General features: G+C 41.8%; 1 protein-coding gene across 4 annotated transcripts in view; it reads right to left on the reverse strand.

The window, feature by feature from the left end:
• The window catches only part of ARMC9 (armadillo repeat containing 9), a 154,196-nt gene that overhangs the window by 37,327 nt on the left and 95,842 nt on the right, over positions 1–21,027 (reverse strand). For all 4 annotated transcript variants that reach the window (XM_040428453.1, XM_040428451.1, XM_040428452.1 and 1 more), the window contains 7 exons: positions 16,722–16,812; positions 13,217–13,340; positions 7,844–7,983; positions 7,642–7,718; positions 7,025–7,099; positions 4,597–4,687; positions 3,684–3,742 (listed from right to left, as the gene is read on the reverse strand). In XM_040428453.1, coding sequence (XP_040284387.1) covers positions 3,684–3,742; positions 4,597–4,687; positions 7,025–7,099; positions 7,642–7,718; positions 7,844–7,983; positions 13,217–13,340; positions 16,722–16,812 — 657 coding nt within the window. The remainder of the gene's footprint in view (positions 1–3,683; positions 3,743–4,596; positions 4,688–7,024; positions 7,100–7,641; positions 7,719–7,843; positions 7,984–13,216; positions 13,341–16,721; positions 16,813–21,027) is intronic.

The following is a 21,027-nucleotide window of genomic DNA, read 5'->3' on the forward strand; positions in this document are numbered from 1 at the left end:
ATTGTTTCTGACCATTGACTCGCGGGTTAGTGCAAATCGTTTTATTGGCAAACTGTTACCTAAAGAACATCTTGTATTAAAAGTAGACCTGCACTTCATTCATGAATGTCCAAAGATCATCCATGCAGAAATATCCCGACAGGGAAAACGAAGAGAAAATACATTTGATGGCAGGATGAGACTGTATAGAGTATATCTACTACTGTCTGTTACTATGCAAACAAATAAGCCTCATCTAGGAGCAATTGCAAAATTGCTTAATTTCTACTTTTTAGATGTACTGGGACAATAAAACTGCTTGCCATGGTAGACATAAGCTTTCAGGTTCTTCTGGTCTTGCTATGGGCACATTCACATTCACACTGGAGGCTCAGTTTGGGGCCTCCGTCACAGAGTTCGTCAAAAAGTACTGCATGCAGGCCTTTCTGTTAAACCAGAAACAATGTCTTGTAGGGCGAGCTCAACTGAATGTAATGACTATGTAGGAAGCTATGCCTGTCAATCAAGAAGGAGAGGAAGGTGATGGCAGAGGAAGCAGGAGGCGCAAGGGTGCAAAGCGTGGAGTCCATCCTCAGTGCACTTAAAGGGGTTGCAAATAGCATTTATTATGTAGAGAAAGTTAATACAAGCCACTTACTAATGTATTGCTTACTTTGCTGGCTTCCATGATATCCATGGTTACGACCACCTTACAATCCATCATCGGTGAAAAAGCACCAGCCTATGTGAGCTCCCACGATCCCGGCCACCAGAGAGGCTAGCACTTTCTCCTATAGTGTGCAAGCACGACCACAGCTGCTGGATTACAGGGTGGTTGTATTTATGGAAACGAGCAGTGTATAATGCGATGTAAAAATGAATCCAGCGAGCAAAGGAAGCAATATGGATGATAACAACACATTAGTAAGTGCCTTGTATTAACCTTTTCTACATAATAAATGCCAACTGCTGAAGTGAGACAACCCCTTTAACTGCTCGTTTACATATGAATTAAAGTGAAGAGTGAAAGCTATAATTACATTGAGTTTAACTAGTCCTACCAGGCATTGTGCCTGGTTTAACAACGGATTTCCTGGTGACAGGCTCCATTTTAAGGGAATTTGTCTCCAGTTCAATGCCAGCATAAACTAGCAAGACAGACCCTGATAAAAGCACGGGTCACCTATTGAACGGACCCAGTTGTTTTGCCAGAATCACCATCAAGCATTTCCAATGCAAGAAGAGCTCTGGAGTCCGCTCGATACAGTGAATACGCTCGGGGGTCCTCATAATCATGAGGTCCTAGCTCCCCCTCCCCTGCAGCTGAGGGCTATCAATCAGTTCTGCCAGCTCATGCATATGGGGACTGATGTTCTCCTGCACTGTATTGAGCAGACTTGGCTTGTGCTGGAACTACTCAATAGTGATTTTAGCAAAACGACTGGGTCCGTTCAAGTAGGTGCCCCACTGTTTTAATCACCAGTTTATTCTGCCTTCAGATAGAGCAGCATAAAGCAGCTACAGATTCCCTGATATGTTTGGAAAGACATTATATCACAATGGTTTTTTTTTTCCATCTCAATTTGACCCGGATTCAGCACCAAAAGCCACCAGGTAGCTGCAATGAAACTGCCTGCCATTGTCCTCAGAGACTGTGGTTATTGCCATGACCGTGCCAAGAAGGAGCTTATCCACCAGGCCAAATTCAGCTGACAAAAAACTCCTTGTTACCAGTACCTAAATTACTTTTAGTAAATTCCAAGATAAGAGACGCATCCCCTGTTCAAAGCCCTAAACTATCAACACTTCTTAACCCTTAGGATAGCGGAGGTTTTTTGGTTTTGAGTTTTCATTTTTCTTCCCTATTTTCCGTGAGCCATAACTTTTTTATATTTCCGGTCACATAGCTGTATGAGGGCTTATTTTTTGAGGGACAGGTTGTGCTTTCCAATGCCACCATTAATTATGGCATAAAATGTAGTGGGAAGCGGTAAAAAAATTCCAAATGGGGTGGAATTGGAAAAAAAACGCAATTCCTCCACCATTTTACAGGTTTTGTTCCCACAGCGTTTCGTTTACGGCAAAACTGACCCATGCCCTTCATTCTCTGGGTCAGTATGATTACAACGATACCCCATATGTGTATTTTTTTAAATGTCTAAATAGTGTAAAAATTAATTTAAACTTTGATTAAAAAAATATATAATCTTTTACATCACCATATTCTGACCCCCATAACTTTTTTATACTTATGTCTACTGAGCTGTTTAGGGGCTCATTTTTTGCATAACAATCTGTCGTTTTTATTGATACCTTTTTGGAGAATGCGTGACTTTTTAATCACATTTTATTATAACATTTTTTGGAATAAGGGAAGAAATGAAAAAAATGGCAAATTGGCCATTTTGGCCCTTTTTTCCGTTACGCCATTTGCCGTATTTGAATTTAGTTTTTATATTTTAATAGTATGGATGGGCGTTTTCGGTCGCGATGATACCCATGATGTTTATATTTATTGTTACTTAGGTATTTATTTTTAAATTATATGGAAAGGGGGCAATTTAAACTAAAAAAAACATTATTTTTATATATTTTTAAACTTTTTTTTTTGTTTTGTGATCATTTTGAAGCTCTTATATGAACCTATAAATAATGTTTTTTAAATTCTGATTTTCTTCTATCAGGGATTTTTTTATTGACATTAAAAGCCTTATCCTGGCCTGTCATCTGGTCGCCAAAATAAGAATTGCAGCATGAATACTATCAGTCTTGTCAGCGAGGCTGAAAGTATTCAGAGCAACTACCGATGCCCACTTTTTCTACCAGGGGCATCGGTAGCAAGCCCGGAAGCGCCCTAAAGCATTTAATTACCGCATTATTGCCGGACACGGTAATTAGCCGCAGGTCTCTGCTGTTTGAAACAGCAGAGATCTGCCTGCCATGACGCCTGCTGCACGTGCGAGGGGGCGCCATGTTTACACATTGCTCCAGCGCCGTACATGTACGGCACTGGTAGCGAAGGGGTTAAACTATCAACTCTAATTCCAACTTCACATGTGACATATCTGTCGGCTGAACCCTTGTTCATCCAATAGCTATCTCGTCTAATCCCCCCATACCCATGGATGGTTGGTGTGGACAAGTGTGCATGTGTTGTGAATGGGACATCTCTGTCAGACATCTCTGACAGCGGCTTATCTCCCCAGGAACAAAATGATCTAGCATTTGAACTCCAACTTCCCAATTCTTATCACCCCCAACATCTGGAGGCCCCCATCAGAAGGTCACTAAAATTCCGGGATTCAGCTGACAAATTATCAAATGTGTATGGCACACTTAAAGGGGTTTTGCCACTTCATCAAATATTATTTATTATGCAGAGAAAGTTGCAGTCCAGCCTTGCTGCTGGACTGCAGGGTGGTCGTAATCATGGAAACTTTTTATACATAATAAATGCTATTTGCTGAAGTGGCAAAACCCCTTTAAGTGTCCCTGTTAATCAGAGCAACTAGTGTTTAACTTTCACTTTCCCCCGCCGATCTGAAATTGTTCACCTATCCTGAGAATAGGTCATCAATGAAAATGACTTGGACAACCCCTTTAAATAGTGGTACCAATATCGATGCCACTTGTCTACATTAAGCACTGTGATTAGGGATAAGTAACGACTATCTGGATGTAAAAATGTGCAGGAGAACACTCACCTCTTCATCTTCCACTTCTTCATCATCATCAGACTCTGCAGCTTCATCAAATTTCTCTTCTGGAAGAAAATAATTTGCAATATGATCAGACTTTTTTCTTTTTTAATAGACTCCTCTTATCTACATTGACAATGGCACTGTATATATTTTTTGCAGTATCCATGCATGCCTTCCAATCACCCTAGATTCAGGAGGACAGTCCTCAAATTTCAGCCTCTGTCTTGCGGTCATGAAACAGCTGCAGGCATGTACCGACCTCAACTGCAAGCGCTGTTATCATCCTGCTCCACCATTCCCTTGCTGCGTGTGGTTCAGCGCAGACAGGCGCAATACAGCAACATCACTGCGCCTGCTGTACCAAGTCTCAGACAGCACAGACCACAGACCAGAGCAGTCCTGCTAAAAGGCGCTCATCGTGAGATTGGTGAGAATTCAAACTAAGTGGGAATCAGTGTGTGTGGGGACACCTAAGGGGGCCTCATACTGGGGGGGGGGGGCACTTATGGGGTCATTAATCTGTGTGTGAGTGGTATTCAAGGGAACTTTCTGTTGTGAGGAGCACTTCAGGGCATTATACTGTGTGGGGAGGAACTGGGGGGATTCAAACTGTCAGGGGAACTAAGAGGACATTCCTACAATGTTGGCACAGTAAAGGGGTATTCGTACTATGTGTGGAGCACTACTACTGTGTGATCGCACAAAGGATACTAGGTGGGATTTGGCATGGATAGATTGGTGCTGGACGGAGTTGGGGGCTTTGTCTTATTGTTAAAATATCCACTGTGCTGTGCATGCTACTGATATTGTCCCTCCTTAGGCTTCTCAAAAGTTGAGAGTTATGTCTATATACCATGCCTATTCCACTATAACAGTAACAAATACCTGTGAGTCCACTGAAGAATGCCATACATACCCGAGTTGAGCTGCCGTATGATAAACTCAATCTGACGATTCATATCTTGGTTTCCTTCCTTGATAAAACATCGCAGGACCTCCTGCATCCCCTAGAAAAGGAACATAAGATATACGAAAAGACTACAATCTGTAACACCGTAGACACTCTCAATAAAGCTGGATGTGTGTTCTCCAACTGATGACATAAAATATTTTTGGCTTTTGCAAAAAAGGCAAAATCTGTGCGTGAAATAACAGGATGATTATTTTTTTCCACATGTAGAAGACAACATGTCATATGCATGTGAACACACCAAGAACTGAGAGTTCGGCCATCAGTTTAACGTGTATGGGAAGCTCCCGACTCTCCCCCAACAAATGATGTCAGGGGAGAGAAGAATAGGGCAAACAGATTATTTTCATCTGATCCTTTTGTTCTCTTGGGCGATAAGTCGCTGCCAGAAGTATCTGGCAGTGACTTTCTCCCCGAACATGGATCTGTATGGAGGAATCAGGAAAAATAAGTTGTCGGCCGAATAATAATTTTGGCCACCAGCTATTGAATGTGTATTCAGAATAATGCAGGCTTCAGAGCTCACACTTCCTATTTCTTGCTGGTTCATATCTCCTTACTATGCAAAGTGTCATCTTTCCACTAGACACCGTATTACAATTATACTAGCTCAGGTAAAGGCCCCTTTACATGGCCTGACTGACTTGGCAATTATGAGGAACAAACCATTTGTTCCTCCAATTGCTTGTTGCCATACAACTTCACTGTTTCTGGGCAGCAGACTACTGTTTACATAGGACAATCTGCTGCCCAGAAATTATTTTAGGTGCCACATCAACAATGCTTTCACTTGATATAGCATTTGCTTGTTTATTCGGTGACTGGAGGTGCCTTTGCACACAGCAATTATAGGAAGGAGCATTCCTATAAACCAGAGATGCTCAACCTGTGGCCCTCCAGCTGTTGTAAAACTACAACTCCCATCATTCCCTGATGTAGGCTGATAGCTGTAGGCTGTCTGGGAATGCTGGGAGTTGTAGTTTTGCAACAGCTGGAGGGCCGCAGGTTGAGCATCCCTGCTATAAAAAACCCTTCCTGATAATTGCCCCGATTGCAGGCCTGTGTAAAGAAAAGGCTTATTAATTGCTTCTATCAGCAAACACCACTAGTTGTAAATGGAGAGAGCTGTGCAAGCGCAGCCACCTCTCCATTCACAGCGGCCGTGAGACAGGGCCTCGTTTTTTTAAAATGGGTGTGGATGGGACCCGCACGCATTTGACACTTATGGAGATACTCCTTTAATGTAGACTACAATGTTGTGCAGAATAAACCTACGTATAAACTAGAAGAACATCTTCTTTACCTTATAATTATCTAATGGCAGAGCAATCATTTCACTTGGCCATGAACCAGTACACCATGTACTTACTATACTGAATCTTACATCTGTTTTGCAGGTACAGTACACTGTGCATGTACTTCAAATATTTCATTATAAATATAAACTGCTCTGGTTCACCAGCAAGATGGTCACTTCAGTATTTCTGCTTTAAGCATGGCGGGTGGCCAGAAACACTGCCGAGTAGAGAAAAGAGGAAGGAGCCAACTGATCAGGAGGGGATGAAACATCTCTGTGACACACCCCGTCACTGCTACTGGTGGGAAAACATCTGTTAGAGGTTAAAAAAAGAAATCAATGAATATTCTGGCTATCCGTCATGTTGTATCCCTCATTGGGAAAAGGAAAGGAATTTCATAGTCCGTACTCAGATGAATGTGATCAGTCCCCATCGAATCCACATCACAATTGAAAAGGGAAAACCGTTGTTCTGTATTATATTCTAAACTCATGACCACTGTTTTTAACAAGTTTTTTGTTAATTTCATATTTTTTTAATCAGATCTTTTTCTTACCACTTCAAACTATTTCTTTTTTTAACACAAAAACATCACATTTCTTCACAGCCGTAACCCCCTTCTCCGCACGCCCATCGTCTGTAGTACTTTAAGGGAAGCCAAAGCCCCTTTGGCACAGTGTTGCAACTGAAAGAGGTACCAATGCCATATTCTTGCTAATACAGAAAGTACGGCAAGTATCTACATGGCACATTGTCCCATTCCTAAACATAGGCTACAGAACAATATGCTGATTGTACAATAATAATCTACAGGGGTGTTCACATGGGTGTATAAAATATGCAAGTGAAAGTCTCTGTGCTTTGTTCAAGTGCGTTAGGGGTGGGTTCACATCACGTTTTATGGCTCCGAGAAAGAAAAAAGGAAACAAAAACGCAGCATACCACGCTCTTGTATCCTGCACAGTCCTTCCAGGTACTAATTCCCCAGACTTCAACCCAATTGAGCATCTGTGGGACCACTTTGCACATCAACCCCTTTAACCTCACGGAGGTGTTCAGTCATTGTGATATCTTACCATGGCTCTAGCTTCTTCTCTTATTGAGGGGACTGCAAGGATGCTGTAGAGCGCTCCATTTACATAAGGTCGAATCTACAGAGTAAAAAAGAAGTGCGTGATAGATATCATTTACATTATACACAAGGAAGAAGGTCTAGTCACAGCATCTCCAAATCTACTGGTATGGAGAACATGCTGCCTGCCCACAAGCTTCCCACTCATCAAATCACACATGCAGGTTCTAGTGCAGTTTGTGCCAAATCCAGAAGTGGATTTAAAATGAATCAGAAATTATACTTATTCCTGCTGGATCCACTTCTGGCTTTGACTCAAAATACTGAATTAAGAACTGCATGCAGAGCTCAGAAGACAAAGCATGGCTTTATAAAATAAAAGGCACATGTGGCATGTAAGGACAATGACGTGTTACAGCAAACAAGTGTTTGATCACTAACAATATTACCAATATGGCCACCAGTGGGGAAACTAATTCTTTATATGCTATAGCACACACCTCGACTACTATGGGACCTGAGTTACCCTACATCGACATAGACAAACACTGGGCAAATAAATATATATAGTTAACTAAAACCATACATATAGAATGGGCATATATTGTAGAAGACACAAACCTCATGGTTCTCATGGCCTAGCAGATCAGAAAGCACTCGGAGAACAAGGCTAGCACTTTTACTGCACATCTTCTTCCCTGTGACAAATTGCAATAACAGCATTAAGCGAAATCCTTTTCACCAGTGTTTAATATTTCCAAAAGAAAGCACAAAGCTGCAGAAAAGGAAACATTTAGGACAAAGTTGCTACGCATTCACACACCTGCACTGCGTAAGCAGAGGTTCATGAGCAGGGCTACAGAATACTCCACTGTGTAGTCAGAGAGACGATCCGTGTCCTTGAGCTCTTGTACAAGCCACAAGATGAGGCCATCTTTTATCATGGCCGATTGCATCGGGCGTCTGGAACAGAAATCAGTACATCCACTTAGTATGAAAAATTATCAAAAAAGAGTCATGTGTAAACCATGTTATTTTATTGTCATTATTTTAGCAAGTCTGTATTTCTAGCTTTTCATAATCTGATATTGTCAATCTAACCCCTCTGTTTTGGAATAGCATTTCTGATCAATGTGAATAGTGAAATCTCATTAGACGTGCAACAAACTGGAAACTGGTAACTCTGTGCCCATTGGTGCCAGACCGCCAGTACTAGTACACATCACAAGCAGCCTGGATTCAGTAGGACAGTCATAGATTAGGCCCTGTTCACTAAATTTTACATACTGTTGGTATTGAGTTTTTTTTCAAGAACCAGGCCAAATTTTGGAAATCTGACATGTGTCACTTTATGTGGTAATTAGTGTTGAGCGAACTTCTGGTTTTAAGTTCGGCGTCTAAAGTTCGGCTTCCGGTTAGCGGAGAATCCCGATATGGATTCCGAATTCCGTTGTGGTCCGTGGTAGCGGAATCAATAAATCGGCCATTATTGATTCCGCTACCACGGACCAGAACGGAATTCGGAATCCATATCGGGATTCTCCGCTAACCGGATGCCGAACTTTAGACGCCGAACTTAAAACAGAAGTTCGCTCAACACTAGTTGTAATAACTTTGGAACGCTTTTACTTATCCAAGCCATTTTCTCATGACACATTGTACTTCATAGCAGTGGTAAATGTAAGTCCATATGTTTTAACTTTATTTATTTAAAAAAATAATCAAATTTTCAAAATTTGAATTTCTCTGCTTTTAAGAAAATTGTTATTACTTAACATTCCCCATATGTATACTTTATGCTGGCATCATTTTGTGAATATTATTTTATTTTTAGGGCATTAGAAGCTGTAACGGATCTCCTGGCACCCCGACTGGGTACCTCCGTTGATGGATGCTCCTAGTGCTTCCTGAAGGCTCCAAGCACTCCACTTGACACCGTAATCACTGCCGACCCCACGAACCGCCGCAGCTTGGTTGAGGTCTCCCGTCTTCCACCCACCCTGGGCCCAAGACCAGGATCCAACTTCCAGTGGGTAGAACCGTGTTGTAATCCCAGGGGAGTATAATACCGATAGCAATCCCCAGAGTAAATATAGATGTTCCCTCACACATGAGATGACACTCTATGTTGAGGGTAAACAGGAACTCTCTTTATTGAAGATCAACTCAGTATATATACAGTTCAAGAAGTCTAACAACATAACGCAATCAACCAAGAACAACATGCAAACAGACATCTTCACCCCCTCCATAATGAATGAATAGGGAGAGAGGAGACACATGTGATGGGATTATCTGAGTGGATCATAGGGTGAACTACTCATCTAGGAGTCTGCTACTCCTAGAGTCAGCTATCTTAATACCAACATTTTTTCCTATGGTGTGCACAGCCACCGGTGGTTGTAACCATGTGCCTGGAATCGGCCTCACAGGACGCACTGCACATGCGCCAGCCGGCAATGAGGAGTGAATAAATTAGCAGTGGGGCGGTGCTGGGCTCCAACGGCTGGAGGGACAGCCCCTTGGGCTCCTTATTCAGGTAATTACCATATTAAATAAAAGCGATTTTCTAGACAAAGGACAACACTTAGGGTAGTAATACTAGTATATTTTAATACAAAACGAGCAGACTGATGTGATGATGTTAAAAGCTCTGTCACTAAAATCCAGGTGACAGAATCCCTTTAAGTACAGAGAAGGGGAGAGCCGGTGCCTTCACAAACAGCTGATCAGCGGGGGTCCCATGTGTCAGACCCCCACCAATCAGATACTGGTGACCTATCTAGAGGATAAGTCATTAGTAGTAAAGTCTTGGAAAACCCTTTTAAATATACTTGATTTAGCAATAACAGGATCTAGTAATTTCCCATATGGATTGTCTTCACCACTACTTTAAGCACTTGACTACTTCAATTTATAAAATGTTACTGAAACGAAAAGTGGACGTAGTGGAGAGCAGGTGCAGTGAAATAAAATTCCCTGTGGCTTCTCTCCCCAGTGCCGTTAACACAGGAGCAGTATATAGCTTGTGTTTTGTCAATGGAGAGAGAACTGTAGACCGTCTCAACAGCCCTTCTCTGTTGACTGAATGCAGGTGCATTAACAGCCCGATTCTTTGTTCCTACAGTAGATAAGCTGTTGCCAAAGGGGGTGATAGTGGCTTATTCTGCTTTCCTCATTGAACTGAACATGCACTCTGGGCCAAGCCAAGCCTATAACTCATGTACGGTCAGGTGAAATAGCTGTTCAGCAGGCAGGTATTTCATTGGTATGGCCAGATTCGGCCTGATGGTTCATGGTCTGCTAGAAAACAGAATTCTTATCCATAGGGATAAAAAACATAGGGGGTTGGCGGCAGAAAAAGAACCCAAGGTCCATCTAGTTCCCTCATATTATATCTTATTTATCTTCAGATAGTTGTTTTTCCCAGAATACTTAGATTCACTTACAGTTTTAAAAATCAATGAGACCATTTAGTCATCTAAGAAACATTATAACCCTAAAATCCTAAGTGGACATACACGTTAGATGTATATCAGCTGAACAAGTCGATAAGTCGCTAAGGCTACTTTCACATTAGCGTTTTTTGTGGATCAGTCATGGATCTGCAAAAACGCTTCCGTTACCATAATCCAACCACATGCATCAGTCATGAACGGATCCGGTTGTATTAGGTCTTCTATAGCCATGACGGATCTGTCATGAACACCATTCAAAGTCAATGGGGGACGGATCCGTTTTTTGTGTCAGAGAAAACGGATCCGTCCCCATTGACTTACATTGTGTGTCAGGACTGATCCATCTGGCTGCGCACCACATCGTGGACAGAAAAACGCTGCTTGCAGCGTTTTTCTGTCCGCGATGGGGACGCAACCAAACGGAACCGAAAGCATTTTGGTGCATTCCTTTTCATTCAGTTCAGTTTTGTCCCCATTGACAATGAATGGGGACAAAACTGAAGCGTTATCTTCCGCGATTGAGATCCTATGATGGATCTCAATAGGGGAATTGAAAACGCTAATGTGAAAGTAGCCTAAAAATGTATTGAGGACCAGACTGTTGCATTTCATACACCCAGTGCTTTTGCTTATGGGTAGTTAAGCTTATATAGAACACATGGATGCTCAGACAAGCTATATTTGCATATCTACAGGAGGGTTCAGGAGAGATGGCTGTAGCCGAAGGAGCGTTGAGTCAACAGATATCTCATGTGTATGGCCAGTCCTTAGCTCCACAATCAATATATCAATAATAAGTAAAATAATGAACATTACAGAAGCTGTACTCAAACAATACAATTAGATTTATGCAGGCTACATACAGTAGGTAGCTGTTGGCCATACAAGCCACTGCCAGACACTTCTGGCAACAGCTTATCTCCCCGAGGATGCTGAAATGAGATTGGGGACCCCACATGCATTAGATGGATGGCCAGTCCTATCGAGATTGGTGGGTTTGGCCAACATTTAACTACTGTGTATGGTCCGCTTTACGTTGGCTATACCATCACACAGCAGGTAACTTATGTTCAGCTCTTTAAAGGGAATCTGTCACCAGCGACCTTCCTGTCCAACTGTTTGCATAGACACATAGCTGTAGTTCACCTGATTAAAACACAGTTTTTCTTTTGTTGATCTGAGGCTCTGATCTCGAGTTATGATATTTTTTTCTTAATATGCAAATTAGGCCTTTGGTGCAATGAGGGCCACTTTTAGTTTTTTCCGGGGCCAGTCTGCCCTTGCATTTCACCAGTCCCCCGCCATTGCTGTCCTGTCGCTGCTCTCTACTTCCCTTTCTCAGGCTTGACATGCAGGATATGGCTTGGACTGCTTGCTTTGCCAGTCACTAGCTGAGGAGGATCATCGCTGTGGTGGTCTGTGACCGGCCGTCCAAGCCATTCCCTGTGTGTTGAGTCTGAGACCAAGAAGTGGGACAGAGCAGTGGAGGAAGAGAAGCGGTGGGCGATTGGTAAGGTGAGTACTGATTGTTTTTTAACTCATTCTGAGCCTATTTTGAAATAATGTAATACTCCCAGAATATCCCTTTAAAGGGACTCTGACAACAGGTTTATATTTCCCTGAAGGCAGTGCAATGTACTTACAAAGACCCTGATGCTACCCAGGGCACTTACTTTTTTTTTCTCGCCGTACTTTTCACAAAATGATTGTTTATCTGTTGCAATGAGTGGGTTGTGGGGTCCTGGACATTCATGAGTTGCTAGCTCACCCACCACTGATTGACAGCCATGCACCGTACAGGAAGAAAGCTGTTAATCAGTGGTAGGAGGAATAATAGGACCGCAGCAGATAAACTGTGATTTTATGAAAGATACATAACAAAGTAAGTGACCCAGTACTGAAATCTGGGTCTCTGTCAGTACCTTATGCTGCCCTCAGATAGGGAAGCATAAGCCTGGTGACAGATTCTCTTAAAAGTTAATCATATTTGTGTCAAACACAATATAGTCACCATCCAAAAACACAAGAATCCATCCACCTGCATAGTAAGTACTAGGGAATCATGAACATCAACCAAAAAATAAAATAAAAGTCCAGTTCTCCAAATCCAATAGTACTAGTATTCTGCACGCTCTACCAGTATCCTGAGGTATAGAAGGAAGGTTGGCACCCGCTTATCATAAGCTCTGGTGTTCCGGCCACGTGGTTTTTCTGCTGCAGTGTGTTCTTGTTCCACAAGATATAATAGGCAATTGGGAGAACATGATGCAGTGTACCACAAATATAATAAAGAGAAGGATAAAGGTCCAATAACACTTGTAAACCAAATGGTAAAAACATTGCATATCAGGCCTCATTCATTCAAAGTTTAACGGCCTTTTAGCTTCCTCCAAGGCATGACTGGGCAAAACTCAAGGGTGGTTTGAATGAATAAGGACTCCCTAGGATTTTCATTGATATGCAAGGTTTTTACCATCATTGTATTTAAGTATTATTAAAATCATACACTTTCTAGTCATTGCGGTATGTGGCATTATGTTCTCCTGATTGACAACCACACAGCATCTGAGAAATTTCAGTGCCTGGACACCAGAGCTTACGTTTATCTGATCAGATCAGAGTGTGGAAATCTTCCTTGTACATTTCAGGATACTGATAGATTGTACCGAATATTTCAAAAATGATTAAAATAACTTTATTTGTTCTTCAATTTTAATCACATTTTGCCTTCAACTTACCTGAGACTAAGTTTTTGAAGACAACCCAATACATTCTCCCTGGTAATAGAATCCTTTTCCTCTCCTTTCAGAGTTTCCTCCAATGAGCGCAGCAAGTGAGGATTCTGGCTAAGATACACCCGACCTGACAGAGAGGAAACAACGTAAAGCTCCGATCCATTACCAAGAGGGTGGAACGTCGTATGCAATTTGTTCCCTTATGAACCTAAATATTTTTTATAATCTGTTCTTTTTTGGGGGTAACGCTTCCGTTACTGATAATACAACCATCTGCTTCCGTTATGAACGGATCCGGTTGTATTATCTGTAACATAGCCAAGACGGATCCGTCATGAACTTCATTGAAAGTCAATGGGGGACGGATCCGTTTTCTATTGTGTCATAGAAAACAGATCCGTCCCCATTGACTTGCATTGTGGGTCATGACGGATCCGTCTTGCTCCGCATCCCAGGACAGAAAGCAAACCGCAGCATGCTGTGGTTTGCTCTCCGGTATGGGAACGTTCTGTTCAGTTACGCTTTGTCCCCATTGATAATGAATGGGGACAAAACTGAAGCGTTTTTTTTTTCCAGTATTGAGACCCTATGACGGATTTCGATACCAGAAAAAAGAAAGTATGAAAGTAGCCTTAAAAGCCAATTTAGGACACAAAAGAGTTGGCATTTAATTTACAAAATGGGGACAGTACAGAAAATTGTGATTTCACTATTACAGTCACTGTAACAGCTGGGCTGGGATATATCTATATACATTTACATATCTCTATTTCTATATATTTCGATATCTGTTCATCAATCTGTCTGTCTGTCTATCCGTCCGTCTGTCTAGTCATGTGGAAAAAATTGTAGGTGCCCTTCCTTTACAGAAATAAAACCCCACAATGGTCACTGAACTAACTTGAATGACAAAAGTAATAATAAATAAAAATTTACTGAAAATCGACTAATGAAAGTCAGACATTGTTTTTGTTTTAACCATAACTCAAAAGCAATATTTTTTTTATCAAACAAACTAATGAAACTGGACCTGGAAAATGATGGTACTCTTAACTTAATATTTTGTTGCACAACCTTTTGAGGCAATCACCACAATCAAGCGATTTCTGTAACTCTCAATGAGACTTCTGCACCTGTCCACAGGTATTCTGGCCAACTCCTAGTGAGCAAACTGCCCCAGCTGTCTGAGGTTTGAAAGAAGGCCTTTACCAGACTGCATGTTCCAGCTCCTTCCACAGATGTCCAATAGGATTTACATCATGGCTCATAGAAGGCCACTTCAGAATAGTCCAATGCTTTGCTCTTAGCCATTCTTGGATTTTTTAGCTGCGTGTTTTGGGTCATTATCCTGTTGGAAGACCCATGACCTGCGACTGAGACCAAGCTTTGACACTAGGCTGCCCATTTCTCTCCAAAATGACTACCAGAAGGACCGGTATTCTATTTCATTTAATGTTTGTGTGTGTCATTAGAAGATATTGACAGTATCCACTATAACAGTGACATCCACAGCCCCCCGCCCCTTAACACTGACACCCCCCCCCCCACAGTGTCCCGTCTCCTTAAAATAGGACCTCCACAGCAGCCCACCCTCCTAACTTTGACCTTTACAGCAGTCTGCCCCTTTAACAGTAAGTTCCACCGCACCCCACCCCCTTAACAGTCACCTCCACAGGGGCCCGCCCCCCTTAATAGTGACCTCTACAGCACCCGCCCCTAAACACTGACCATACAGTCCCCTCAACTGACCTCCACGATTTCCAGCCCCCTTAACAGAGACCTCCACAGCGACTGCCCCTTTACCGGGGACTGCCACAGTACCCCGCTCCCTTAACAGTGACCTCCATTGTACCCCACCCCTTTAACAGTGACCTCCACAGAGCTCCGTTTCCTTAAAATATGACTTCCACAAAACCCTACCCCCTTAACAGTGACCTCCACAGCACCCCGCCCCTTAACACTGACCTCCACAGCATCCCGCCCCTTTATTAGTAACCTCCACAGTACCCCATCTCCTTAACAGCGATTTCCACAACACCCCGCCCCCTTAACAGTGGCCTCTACAGCAATCTGCCCCTAACACTGACCTCCATAGAGGACTGTCCCCTTAACTGTGACCTCCACAGCAGCCTGTCCCTGGGGTAGCCAGAGGTCCGGTTTTAGGCCGAACAGTCAGGCTTTCAGACTCCCTGTGCTCCGTCTAGTGCCGGGCCTGGATGAAAGCAGGGATGTCCTTTTGAACGGCTCACTCTCAGACAGCAGCACTGTACTGTCTGAGTGTGAGCTGCAGGGAGAAAGTCACCGTCCCTCCCACCCCTGCAGCTGACAGTTGATTTTTACCTTCATTTTTTCAATCCCCGTCGGCTGCAGAGGGGGCGTGACCTAACAGGGGAAGGAGCGTGACTTAGAGGGACCTGGGGGCAGGGTTTTTAAGTCCATCTTTTGAGGGTGGCCTAAATGGCCACCCTACCTGCCCCCTGAACTGTGACCTCCACAGCACTCCTCTCCCTTAACAGTGTCATCCACAGCGCCCTGCCCCTTTAAAGAGGGCCTGCAGCAGTGAAGAAAAATGGCTGGGTTGTTATGGAAACCTGGTGTCAAACTGTGTGTATGTGGAGACTAAGGACCTGCAAGCTTCTATTAGCTGATAAGGAACATGTGACTGGGTGACAGTTGGGATATAAATAGAAAGGCCTGCAGGCTTTTATTGGCTAATGTGGGTCATGCCATATTTTCATTTTTTCGTAATATCTCAGGAACGGTACGTGTTAGAGAGCTGTGACCCGTTCTAAAACCTTCCCGGACACCTGATGTACCTGTGAGCCAAATTTCATGATTGTAAATGCGACGGTGCGGATTACTTTAGCGGACATACATACACACACATACATACATACATATATATTAGATTTTATTGTACCATGCACAGGGTCAAGACATCCTGTGCCAGATGTAGGAAAGCAGCCCCAAAACATAACCGAACCTGTAGTAACAGGAACATCAAGCTGGAGAGGTGCCTATAATTTTCTTTCTAATCTCCTGAGACAACTCTTTCCTTAGCTGTCTTTGGTCCATGTTCAGTGTGGTACCCACTGTGATACCAAACAGCACAGACTGACTGATTACAAGTTTGAAAACTCTTGTTATGCTAATTACAGGACACACCTTAGTTTAACATGTCCCTGTGGTCAAATTATTTTCAATCCTTTCTAGGGGCACCATCATTTTTGTCCAGGCCAGTTTAATTATTATTTTTTTATTTTTTATTATTCTGTTGAACCACAATTCAAAAGCAGTGTCTGATTTTCAGTAATTTTTTATTTACTATTTCTTTTGTCAGTTTCAGGTTATTTCAGTGACCGACCATAATGAGTTTTCTTTCTCTAATGAAAGGGTACCAACAATTTTGTCCACATGTGTGTATATACAGTAGATAGATATAGATAGATATAGATAGATAGATAGATCCAAATGGCAAAATTAGTGATTCATAGGTCTTCCAACTTACCATCAGCTAAAGATGCAAAAGCATTAATGATGCGAGCGGTGTACTGTCTAACTACTTTATGCTCGGAATGAAGCAGCTGGAGAACATTTCTCTGTAAGGAAAACATTAAGATAAGAAGTTGTTGACATACATTGACAATTTGTGAACCCTTCAGAATTTACTATATTTCTTCATAAATTTTCCCCCGTGAAAAAAAAACAAATAAAAAAAACAAAAACACTTTCACACAAGTCCTAAAAGTAGATAAAAATAAACAAATGAGTCAAAAATATTAGACTTGTTCATTTATTTATTGAGTAAAATAATCCAATATCACTTATTTGTGGGTGGCAAAAGTATGTGAACCTTTAGGATTACCAAGATAATTTAAAGGTGAAGTTGTCCGTTCTTTTTTAATGAATGGGGAGAAAATCAAGTGTGATATATTAAAGTCTGTTTGTGTAAGTGTATCATGGCACGAACAAAGGAGAAGAATCATTGATGCTCATCTGGATAGAAAAGGTTACAAAACCATCTCTAAAAAGTTTGGACTCCACCAATCCACAGTCAATGGATTGATTAACCAACAAAGATCACGCCAAGAGCGAGACGTGTAATAGTCTGCAAGGAGGTCATAAAGGAACCCAAGGTAACATCTAAGCAACTAATGTTCATGAGTCAACCATCAGGAACAACACTGAACAACAATAATACACATGGCAGGATTGCAAGGAGAAAGCCGCTGCTCTACAAAAAGAACAATGCTGCTCATCTTTAGTTTGCTAAAGATCACCTGGACAAGTCAGAAGACCATTGGGACAATGTTTTGTGGATGGATGAGATCAAAATAGACCTTTTGTTTTAAGAGAGAGGCATTATGTGTAGAGAAAGGAAAAAAAATTGCATTTCAGCATAAAAACCTCAATCTATGAAACACAGTGGTGGTTGTATCATGGCTTGGGCCTGTTCTGCTGCACCTGGACCAGGACGGCTTTCTATCATTGATGGAACAATGAAGTCTTATACCAGCAAATTCTAAAGGAAAATGTCAGGACATCTGTCCGTGAGATGAATCTCAAAAGAACATGGGTCATGTAGCAAGTCAAAGACTCTAAACACACAAGTCATTCTACCAAAAAATGGTTAAAGAAGTTTTGAAATGGCCAAGACAAAGTCCCAACCTTAATCCAACAAAAATATTGTGGAAGGGGCTGAAGCCAGCAATTCATGGGAGGAAACCCACCAACACAACAAAGTTGAAGCAGTTTTGTATGTAGGAATGGGCAGTATACATAATATCCACTATAGTGACCCATAGTATCCCTCTGTAGTGGCCACTACCTGTAATAGTGCCCCTCATAGGGACCCCAACAAGAATAATGTCCCTATAGTGCCCCATGATGGCCCCCAGCTGTAATCATGCCCCCTACATTGGCCCTCAGCAGTAATAATGTCACCATAATGGCTCATAAAGTCCCTCATAGTGGCCCCCAGAGTAAAATAATGTCCCCCATAGTGGTCCTCAGCTTTAATAATTCCTCAGCTGTAAAAAATAAATAAAAAATTACTCAACTCCTCCACTTGCACACGCAGAGGCAGTGGCTCCTCTCTTGACACTGAAGGACCTGCCGAAGGACCTGCACTCAAGCTTGATGACGTTGCGCTCCCAGCATGATCACGTGGTGATGTCATCACGCTTTAATACAGGTCCTTTGCCAGGTCCTTCAGCATTAAGAGGAGTGACTGCCTCCGCAGGTGCAAGTGGATGAGGTAAATGATTTTTAACTCCTAAAAGGCCATTTTGTATTCCTGCCTAACTGTCGTTAAAAATGCTCCCACTGATTTTTTATTTTCAATAAATATTTATTTAGTTTTTTTATCGAGAATTCTGGACAGAAAGAGAAGAAAAAAAGAAAAAAAAACAGCAACAGCATACAGGCATGTAGGAGCATTGTATATAGTAGTCCACATATTTAGGACTCGGTGAATCAACCAAACCTGGTTGTTCCATCCATAGGTCTTGTGAAGTTTGGACCGTGGGAATAGCAGACTAAAGGAAAACAAAAGAAAAATGAAGTGCACGTATTTACAGAATAGGATCTGATATTGTTGAGGCATGTGATCTTGAGAGCCATGGCAGCCACTGATTAAGAGCACGGATCCTGGATTGTAGAGTAGGTGAATAAATTCATGTTGCATATGTTGATCTACAAGATGTTGAACTTCAGATATTAGGGGAGTAATCCCTTGTTTCCAGTAGCAGGCTATGACCTTACGTGTAGCAGTTAGGATGTGTGCTACTACCCATCTTGAGTTTTGTGGGATATTAGATAGACCTATACATAATATTGCGAGTTCTGGAGATAGGGTGAAGGATTCCCCTGTTACTTCTATTATTAGACCAGATGATTCTTTCCACAGAGGTGAGATTTTAGGACAGAACCACCAGATGTGGGCAGGAGTCCCCCTATGCCAACAACCACACCAACAGGAGGTTGGGTAATCTCCCTTCATATGTGCCAGTCTGTCTGGTGTAAGGTACCAGCGCACTTGGATTTTTCTATTCTGTGTGGTTGATACATTTGGATGGTTTAATTGCCCCAAATAATGCTTTAACGCTTCTGTGGCTAGGTAACCCCTAAGAGAGGCTCCTCTAATGAGCGATTCTTCAATTTGCAACCACCTTTGGGAGCTAGAAGAGTGCCACCATTCTTTGGCTTGTGATGCCAAAGACATCCAGTAGTATTTCTTCACCTCTGGTACCCTCAGACCTCCCATTCTCATGGAAGGGTATGATACGGATTTACAAACTCTGGGTCTGGTAGGGCCCCAGATGAACTTTAGCACATCTGCCTGGAGTTGAGCAATTATACTAAGGGGCACTTTTAGGGGAAGGCATCAAAACCTATATAGTATTTTCGGTAAAACCAACATTTTGGTAACGTTAATTCTCGAAGGGGTTGGCCACCATACGCGCGCACACACAAAAAAAAAAAAAAGGCCCCAGATGATAACTAAAGCCATGAGGTATTTGTATCATGAGACATATACTGTGTACATATAATTTTTGTACTGCATTTAGGATAGCATGCTCCCATTAAGTAAAAATCACAGCAATCATCTTGTGCACGAGGTCATTTTTTGTGGGAAGAGTTGATGTTTTTATTGGTACATATGATTTTTTGATTGCTTTATATTACGCTTTTTGTTAGGCAAGTTAATTAAAAATGGCTGTTCTGGCACAGTTTTTATTTTTTGTTTTTTTACAGTGTTCATCTGACAGGGTAGATCATGGGCTATTCTTATAGAGCAGGTTGTTATGGACGCGATGATATCAAATACGTCTACTTTCTTTGTTTCAGTTTTAAAAAATAAAACATTTTAGAAAAAAAATCATGTTTTTGTGTCTCCATTTTCTGAAAGACATATATATTTTTTTATTTTTCTGCCGATCGTCTTGTGCAGGGGCTTGTGCTTTTGCTGAAAGAGCTGACATTATCATTGGTCCCAATTTTGGGTACATAATATTTTTTGATCATTCAATACTACACTTTATTGTAAAATTGGTTGTTTCGGCACACTTTTCATTAAAAAATTTTTACGGCATTTACCTGTATGATATTTTTAAAGAGCAAGTCGTTACGGACGCAGTGATACCTAATTTGTCTATTTTTTCATTTAATTTGGCTTTACACAATAAAAGCATTTTAGTAAAAAAAAACAAAAAAACACAACATGTTTTTGTGTCTTCATTTTCTGAAGGCCATATTTTTTTCATTTTTTGGTCAATTGTGTCTAATTTATTTCGGGATGAGGCAACGGTTTGATTGGTACTATTTTGGGGTACATATGACTTTTTTGATCACTTTTAATACCTTTTTGGGGAAGTTAGGTGGGAAAAATTTATATTCCATCATAGTTTTTCTCTCTTTTTCTTTTTTATGGCGTTCACCGTGTGGGGAAAGTAACGTGATTCTTTTATATCGTTACGGACACGATGATGATACCAAACATGTGTAGTTTATTTTATTTTTTAAAATGTGTGGCTACATTTTTTTGACCCAGACCCACTTGGTTCTTGAATATCCAGTGGGTCTGATGGTTTACAATACACTAAAGTACACTGTATAGTGTACTGCAGTGCATTGTCATTCACAGTAAGGGTAAGAGTACTTTCACATTAGCGGCAGGGGAGTCCGGCAGGCTGTTCCCACGGGTGAACAGCCTGTCAGATCTGTCCTGCCGCTAGTTCACACGTGCCCCCGGACTGCCACTCCGTCCCCATTGACTACAATGGGGCGGGGGCGGAGTTCCGGCGGCAGCACGG

Source organism: Bufo bufo, chromosome 4, assembly GCF_905171765.1.
Source record: "Bufo bufo chromosome 4, aBufBuf1.1, whole genome shotgun sequence".
Taxonomy (NCBI): Eukaryota; Metazoa; Chordata; class Amphibia; order Anura; family Bufonidae; genus Bufo; species Bufo bufo.